The sequence below is a fragment of the Hyposmocoma kahamanoa genome, unplaced genomic scaffold (genome assembly GCF_003589595.1).
Source record: "Hyposmocoma kahamanoa isolate Upper Pololo Valley unplaced genomic scaffold, ASM358959v1 101, whole genome shotgun sequence".
Lineage (NCBI taxonomy): Eukaryota > Metazoa > Arthropoda > Insecta > Lepidoptera > Cosmopterigidae > Hyposmocoma > Hyposmocoma kahamanoa.
In genome coordinates, this window is record NW_020653333.1 from 614,609 (window position 1) to 624,102 (window position 9,494).

General features: G+C 37.0%; 1 protein-coding gene across 1 annotated transcript in view; it reads right to left on the minus strand.

The window, feature by feature from the left end:
* The window catches only part of LOC113231175 (RNA-binding protein fusilli), a 170,343-nt gene that overhangs the window by 71,260 nt on the left and 89,589 nt on the right, over positions 1-9,494 (minus strand). Inside the window, exons 3-5 of the mRNA XM_026465366.1 lie at positions 5,472-5,554; positions 1,337-1,515; positions 427-516 (exon numbers count right to left, since the gene is read on the minus strand). Coding sequence (XP_026321151.1) covers positions 427-516; positions 1,337-1,515; positions 5,472-5,554 — 352 coding nt within the window. The remainder of the gene's footprint in view (positions 1-426; positions 517-1,336; positions 1,516-5,471; positions 5,555-9,494) is intronic.

Below are 9,494 nucleotides of genomic sequence, written 5' to 3' on the forward strand. Positions count from 1 at the left end.
ATATTTGTTTTATTTAGCAATCTTGTGGCATAAGACAAGAAAATGTCTCTCTATCATGCGCACAAAACAAATTATACGGCGTTTTAACGCGTGAACATGTCGTTTGTCGGTTATCGGTATCAAAATTTTTACTAGTATTTATTCTATTATATCTTATTGTATTCAAATTGACCCTGTGCTGAATTGTCAATAACCGTTGCCTCTTTTGGTTCCTACTACAATGGCAACAAATTTTTACCGGTATTTATTTTAATTTTCACTACATGAACATGCACTTTGAGTTCGATTTGGCACTATGCTGAATTGCCAAAAACCGTTACCTCTATCGGTACCTGCTTTAAAGTCAAACAAAAGGCAACATAAGTTTCACATCAGTCTCCTAAACTTAATATTTACTGGCCATAAAACTATGCAAGTGTCGCTTACCGTCGGAGATTATCCTTTGAATGATTGCAGTCATGTCTTGCACCTCCGCTGCGTAGAAATTCTCGCCTGAGTACGGGGCCACACCTAAATCTGTATAAATTGTTTAAGGAATACTATTGGAAACAATAAACAGCATTTTTCACTAACACTTTTCATTGGAAATGTATGAAACAGTGACAGTTGAAATCGTCTCATTCACTCCCTTATAAGGCAGATCCCTTCGACAAGAATAAATAAGAAACTCCGGATTGCTCTTTGTAATCTGCATTTGGTCATATTTATCATTTACAATAATTATTAAAATGCACCATTACAAGAAATAGTCTCCAAAAGTTAGATAGATCACCCTGATTGTTTTTGTCATCCAAGTAAGCAAAAACTTTAAACAAAAGCTAGAAAGATATTCAAGTAATAATGTTATTACATTGGTTCACCCAGGTAGTGTCTTAAATTCACAGCATTAAATGATGCCTGTTGGATATTTTAAAACCAAATAACACTACTATTAATAAATTATTCTGAGAAATGTCAAACAAAGCACAAAACCTTGTTGCACATTGAATATTAAGACCAACAAAATTAACAAAAACTTTACAATCTGTTACCGGTATCGAAACATTTTACCGGTAAGATGGAAATTTACTTTACATTCACGCAATTTGTATTTAAATCGCGTTTTAACGCCTAAAGCGATGGCTATCGGTACCCGAACCTTGTGTATCCACATGTTAACCCAAGAATTTATTATCACCATTACCATCAATTGTGGCGTGCGCATGTCACAACAGTGGCGCTGCTACTGCGCTTCTAAATTGTATGAATTTGAAGGCGCCCTTAGTGCGCTATCGCCCTTGGCTTAACGAGGCTTCTTGAGACTATTAATCTAAATTATAGTAGTAAGAAAGGATACAGTTAAGCATGTCCATCAATGTGTTAGGATGATCGGGGGGTGGCGGGGGCTGTGGCGCAGCGGGGGCCACGGCACGCAGCGTATACGCACGCACGAACTCCTTGCGCAGGTCGTGGAAACGCGCGTAGTACGATGGTAGATTTATCTCCTTGCTGCACGCTTCGGGGAAGAGACATTGCCTGGAAATTCAGGAGAGAGGGGTTATTTATCAAGATCTTTCGTGGTTCTACTATTACTAAGTAAGTATGGTAACTATATACGGACGTAGCAGCGCGTTTGTACGTGTGCGTAACTGCGTGCCCGTGTACGAACGCACATATTCGCATAATTTCGCGATGTTCTCGTACTAAAAGGTCTGTGTGGCACTGCAACTATTAGGGACAGGCGTGTCGCTTACCACCAGACACACGACTTGTTCGTTCCGTTACTTAGTATTATAAAAAAATGTACATATCAATCTGTAATTATTAAATATCATGTTTTGCCATGATATTTAATTATAGTTTTGTCGAAGTTACTCCTTTAGTTTGTTATAATTATTAATGGAAAGATCGAACACTAAGAAAAATTGCTACGATCCGGCTGGATTCTAACTAGCGCGCGTCTTCAGCATCTCGTGTCTGATGCTTTCCCAACCGAGCTAGCAGATCTGACGATTTGTTTCTATTTGCTTATTGTAGATCTTTGTTTTTTATTGTTAACGATTTTCTAATCCAAAATTTTTTAATATTATTCTCAGGAAGTTTAATTCAATTGTGAAGTTATTCTGCAACTGAGAAGATCTTTGAAAACCTCTAAGGGCCCCAAAGAGTGTTATTACTTATGTCGCTTATAAGTGCATGTCCCATTCCATAACCTTTGACACTGCAGCGCATTTTAAGGCTAATCGTACAGGAAACAGCCTTGAATAACGTAAATACCTTTTAATAATACGGCAGGGTTGACCTGTGACCGTTGAAGGCCATTGTTCAGGCTAAACATGTTATTCAATGATATTCACAGCGTTGTCTAGCCAGGCTTACGATAATACCGGATGTTCGGGTTAGATCGATATCGGGTATTTGTTATCGTTGCATAAAGATCGTAACTATTATTGTAACGACCCAACTCTAGTGATATTTTTAATATTTTTTGGACTTTGAAATGATTCTATAGAGGCTACATGAGAAGAGTATTTTTTCATACATTTATTGAAAATTTATACATTGTTGCCACAGCCAAGTAACTCATAAGTTTAGTAACACAGTTTCATAATTCATTTATTTGTGAAAATATGGGTTGTATAGAAGCTAGCATGTACAAAATAAGTATAGTTTCAGTTTGGCATCGTATGTGCGTCGTGGTGAATGTTCACTGATCCCACGGCGCCGACTCAACCGGCGAGAGGGAAACCCGGGGGGGTTTTAGTGGGGTAGGCCCTCCAGTCTAGAGGGAGAGTCCCCACATAACCCATGAGTCTCCCTGGGCTCAGGGGTATCCACAAAGACCCCGTCAAAAAAAAAGGTCAAACATACGATATAATAAATAAATGAAGGTTGGTTATATCACATGCACTTCGACAAACTAAACTGCTAATTTCAAATCATCTCAGTTGTATGTCGATATCTGCCGTCCACTATCTAAAACTTAGGTAATGGTCAAAACTCCGTTTTATATAGCAAAAGAAAGAGTAAAAATTCTTGTTTAAAAACAGTTTAAATTAGTTAACGTATTTCGAAAACAGTTAAAATTAGTTAACGTATTCGACTCATCGGAACTTACCCTAACTATGCATAGCTGAAATATCAATAAACAATATCAATATTCTAAAACTGGGTAATGGTTTTTTTGAAATCTCAAAAATTTTGTCACTTTGTTGTTTGTTGTTGTTGTTAACAGACGGCAGATATGCTCGTAGTGTCAGTGGCAGAATTTTGTACGTTTGGTATTCTGCTAAAAGTGGAGTGTCAGTGGCTAGACATAAATAAATAACGCACACACTCAACATAGCCCCGCACTAGGGAAACCCTGAGTCGCGGGACACACATAGACAACCACAAATTGCAATAAAACTCACGAGAGAAGTAAATGTAGGCCATACAAATATTTCTCCCGGCCCGGTAATCGAACCTGGGACCTCTGCGTGGCCGTCCGATATGGTAACCGTTCAGCCACGGAGGCAGTTAAGGCATCGAGCTACTATTCAACTGCCATTGCAATTTTTTGGTATTCTGCTCTTCAATGGCGAGTCTATGACACGCCGATTGTGTTTGTCTACAAATATTGTATATATTTAAATTGAAAACTAAATTGTCCGTTCAGAAATATAAAAATTAAGATATGCGTATCCAACGCAAATTCGTTTCGTACTAATTGTCCAACTGAACCATATAAATATACTCTCTTATGCGTAATAAATTACTTACTTTACAAAATCGCCATAAGAAATCTGACATAGTTTTACTCAACAACATTGTTGTTAATTTTATAAATAGAGCTCGTTTATCAGCACGCCCCCAACGTAAAATAAAAATTTTCGTACCACCACGACTTCGTAAGAATTTGATTACTTGAAATAATCTTTTTATTTGGACATTATTTAAAATTTCAATGATTGAACTTCAAATATAATTAATATAACCAATATGTAATATAATTAATAATGTGATGTAATTCTATGTATTAGTACAGAGTAAAACCGGGGTTTGCTTATACATGGCCGTAGTTTTTTCTAAACGCTGTTTAAATCATCAATCATCAGATCTTAGATATTACATTGCAAATATTTGTAATTAAACTTTGTGCAATTAACTATTAATTATTTAACAGTAAAAAGAACAAATTGTCTTGAGACCAACCTTAAAATTAGTTTTTAAATAAATTACGATTGGTCATCTCTTCCGAGGTGTCCGGGTGCGATGACCATAGGACTACGGGTAAGATGGCCAGTAATTATTTCTAGACTTAGATAGGCCTTTTATTTGGTGTTTTGTTTTCTAAATCTTGTTTTTTCTTCGTGTGGTCAAATTCTCAGTTTTCGTGAACCCAAAAGTAGCACACGACGCATTGGAGTCAATGTTCGATGAGGGGGTTTCACAGCAGCAGCAGCTTTTATAGCTATCGAGTTCTTAGGTTTTCGCGATTGTACACTTATGAAATGAAAGCTTTTTCCCGGATTTAAATCGCGTTTTTCAAACAAATCAAGGTTTCGGCCCTTTACAAGTATTGAGACATTTCCAACAAATTTTTATAAATGCCAACATTTATATAGCTGCTTTTAATGCTTCTTCAGTGCAATTCCGTCTCATTGCGGCTACCTTTCTTTTGTATTTAGTACGCATCTAAAACAAGTTCGAAAATTCGAAAATAAATAAATTATTTTATTAATATTTTAGACCTGTGTATGATTGGTATAATTTGGTCATATTTAGTTATAGTTTGGTTATAGTTGTAAGACAGCCTTACACCGCTTTTTAGTGGCCATCTGTCATAATATTCCGGGAGAGGTGGCCACACTTATATATACTTAAGCGATAAATACAAAAATAATCCATATTTTGAAAATATAACTTCATTGTAGTGTAAAACATGATCTCTCTAAAAAATTTTAGCATTTATCAAAACAATTAACAGGGTTTTTTACTTACTTTTCTTTTTTTGGTCAGAATATTCGACGTACACTTGCACTTAGACATCACATGATGCGAACTGAGCAATAGCTATAGCCATCCAGTTAGAGGATCATTGAAATACCTATTGCTATTGGTCGTCTGCCCTTTATGGCCATTAACCCTGGTTTTACCCTAATTATGGACTGTGTTGTCTGATATGAACAAATGAATTTGAATTTGAAAAAACAACAACGAAAAGCAAATCTTACACAGCAATTTTCTATAATAAACATAAACAGGTATTTCTCATCTCACATTGTGTAATTAGTGGTCAACATCAGCGCTGCGCGATCAATATCATCAGATTAGATCTCTACTGTTTTTTAAATCTCCTTCGGATCCATCTCCGCTTCTTATTCATAGTTTTCTTGGCTATTTATACGTACTACCCGTTTGTTTAGTACAAAATCTTTAGACTAGTTTTCACATACGAATCATCTGCCGTAAAGATTAAAGTCTATCGCGTAATCAAAATTACTCAGTACCTTAATGGGGGTTGTCCGTCTGTAACCAGCCTGAAGAGTGGGGAATGGGGGTCCACGTTCAGCGAACGCACGAACTCGTCGAACTGAAACGAGATAGAAGCAAAACATTAGTTTACACTTTTGTGCGTTGTATTATTACTTTGGGAAAAACTTAATGTAAAGAGAGACGCATAATTTACAAATACAAATACTTTTTATTGCACACAAGCACAAAATACAGAGATAAACAAAAGAAAATTATTTGAAATAAGTAAATAGCTGGGAACTTAGAATAATAACGCACAGAATGATAGTTTCATATCAAACGAACTGTCACAAGTGAGGCAAAAATCTAATTCATGTAGGCTAGTTTTAGTAGTAGGTTAATTTTCGGTTTTAGTGAATATTTATATAAAAATACAAGTTGAAACGCTTTACTTCCTTATGGAATGTGATGTTAGTATCTATTTTATGTTTGTCTGTATGTATGTATTTTTACACTCATTTACCGCACATTTCGTCAGTTTTAGCTAAAATTCTTGAGCTGTTCGCGGTGCAAGTTGACCTTGAGCACTGACGGCCCGCCCGCTCGTGTAGGCTCTTTGGGAGCGCTTCAATTTGCCTCACGTAGCGTGTGCGTACTAGGTTTCTATGCGTTATTATTCTAAGGCTGGGAATTTAAACAGGTGATTGTCTAGTAGGTATGCGAAGTTCAGTATGATATTTTCGCAGTTCAAATGCATATTTCATCATCATTATCTACATATTCAAGGGCCCACTTCCGGGTACAGATCTCCTCTCAGGCAATTGGACTTCACACAACTTCCGAAGGTTGTGAACATTCTTCAATGTGCTGGTTTCATCACGATTCAGTAAATTTCAAATTAGGTACATATGTAAATTCCGAAAAATTCAGAGGTGCCAACCCGGATTCGAATTCACGGCCTATGCTTGAGAGGCGGTAAATCAAACCATGAGCGCCCAGATACACGACGCGAAAGATTTCGCGCGGCCGCCACACGGTGACCGCCCAGTTACCACGCTTTCGCGTATATTACTTGCGAATCTGAATTCTATTTACTCGGCAACAACATTTAAATTCCTCTGAACAATATAACCGCGCGGTCGAAAAGTATTTTGCGTAGACGCGGTCGCTGCGCGGCTACTACGCGGTCTCGTGTCGAATAAAGGCGCCCTTATGCTACCACGGTTTTTTTTACATAATAAGTAATTACTAATACAAAATGATGCCAATCACTAAAACATGCAGTTTAAACTGCACAGTCGAAAATACACGGTAACCTCGACCACCTAATAGCAGGTATCAATAAAAAATATCGAAAATTTATTGGTTACAGCTACTAGCACATCAATTAACATGCCATTAGCAAATTATCGATAACAAAAAAGCAGTAAAATCACAAATTAAGCAAAAACCAATCATAATTTGTTTACAAAAAAAACCGTAAGCGGTTTTCCGGTTATTAGAAAATATATTTAGGTCCGCGTCTATTTTTATCTAGATGTGGGTACAATAAGAGTCGCATGGAAACGTACCATTTATTGAGGATTAATAAAAACGAAAGTTTCTATTATCAAGACATTTAAACTACATATTCGAGTTATGAAATAGTTTTTTTCTATTTGATTTAGACGTCACAAAGCAATAGGTCTAGGGAGTAGAAAACTTCTGTCCCTAGTCATGATAGCCTAACCGCGAGCGAAATTAACCATACTTTTCGGTGAAAAAAACAAAAACAAACAAGGTTTGCGACACTCGGAAATGAAGGCCTCACCCACATCGGGCCAGAGCAGCGTGGCGGACTATGGCCTAAATCCTCGCCAGAGAAGAGACCCAGGCCCAGCAGTGGGACGTTTAAATGGGTTGTAGATGATTTACTTTAGGTACGTTTCTTAATGCATAGTTGTTATTTATACCCATGTCATGTCATACCATCCTGACTGCAACGCAACTGCCGAGTAGCAACTGAATTAGATGCAGTCGGTACTTGTCAATTCTTTCTTAAAATTTTGGCAGACCGCGGTGCATCGTTGCACTTCAAATGAAGTTATTTTTCAGTCGGATCAACATTACGACTGCCATCTTGCAATCCAAATGCAGTCGTGTTGATTTAGATACTGCATTCAAACCGTAATAGAACAATAATCAAATTGCCTTGCCTAGCATCATCGTTTCTACGAACTCACGCGTCTCTGATAAGCCTAAATTTTCAATGAAAATGAAGATTGTTGCTTTACTGCAGGAGTGGTGCGTATGCCAATAAGTTAACTGTTTTTTAAGAAACGCATATAAAGTATTACAATATATTTTTCACTTGGTATGACGGGACGAACTGATTTTGGGTCTGGTGGTAAGTGACAAGTACACATAAGAGTTGAAGTCCTACTAAGAGCTTTAAATCGCAAAGATCTGAGGGGCACTGTCGATCTTCAGTAATGCTCACATTACTGCTTGGCGACAGAAATAGGTGAAGTGGAATTACTGCCCTGGATGAACTTTTTCACGAAGAACTCTACTGCTACTAAAATACTTACTAGCGATACTTACTTTATTGCGTACCCAAGTACAATCTTCGATCTTTACAAACTGACGAACTCAGCGACCCAACGAACGGACGAAACGAACTTTGGGTTTTCTACGTAGTGTACAAGGAGTTAATTATGTTGCTCTGGTAATCACATAAGAAGTTCCCTAGTTTGAGACCAGTATCATTGTGTGCCCGTCACTTTGAGACGTAACGTCGGGGATAGTGCAAATCCGTGTGCTACATAGCATTGGTAAAATGCGCGTATAGGCACTAAACCAAATGTTGCAGAAAAGGGATTTAACGTTGTTACTTTGTTATTTCAATGTAAGCAGCAGTAAGCATTAATTTATGTTACGGACTGATAACAATACATTCCCATATATAACGCTAATTTGGTTGCCACGACATATACGCGGTATTGATTTGGCCACTAAATTACCGAAACTCATTACCCAATCCTAGTTATTGCACTATCCCCATCCCCGACTTTAAGTTGACAAGTTCCATGTGCAATTCACCAGTACCCTTACACTTCAAAACCAGAACACAGTAATGCTCACATTACTGCTTGGCGGCAGAAATAGGTAAGGTGGTGGATGACTTCTTTCACAAGGAGCTCTTCTACTACTAAAATACATTCAGGTGATATAGTGATGTGAATGTAACCGGTACCGATACGTGGGTAATATCACACAATCGGACTTCTGTAATGAACTAAAATCGAGCTGAAATTGAGTACCGTAGTTGAATAGTACCGTAACATTACCGCGGACCATGCAAAAAGTGTTATAACTTTTAAATCAATATTTTTAGTTATACTTAGGTATTTCGACAGGGCAGTTCAAAACGCTCAACTATAATTGCAATAAATGTATAAACTTCGCACTACTTGTATACATAGGAAGGTTCTCGTAGTCATTAAATTCCACAAATTACAAATAATAATTCGTATGATTACGTTGATGTAATGGAAAAACATATTACATGGGAGAATAACGAAGCTGTGTTTGTTTCTGGGTCAGCAAAAAACGCGTCGACCTTGCAAGTTTGGTTTTCGGTTTTTAGTTGTAAAAAACCCGGTTCTGATCGTTTCATGTTATTATATTTTTATAGTATTCTAAAATAACTTTAGACATTATAGTGGCGCTTTAGATGTGGCATTATAGATCGCACTTTTGTACCACTGGCGCCACTATAATAGTGGCGCCAGTGGTACAAAAGTGCATCTAGTAACTCTTCCTCTCAATAAGGCTGCTAGCGTAGTTCGTTTCTTTTTAAAATTAGACACAAGGAAATTTTGGGTCTTTTATCAGGCACCATTTCATTCAAATACCGTGGAACAAAATTCTCAATTTTTTTTCACTATTGTCTAAGACTATTATAAATTAAATGGAAACTTTACATTTTTACATTCGTAATGTATTTAAAAAACGTGCACTATACAGAAACAAAGCTTCCAAACAAAACTTTTTATAAAATAATAACATATAATCTT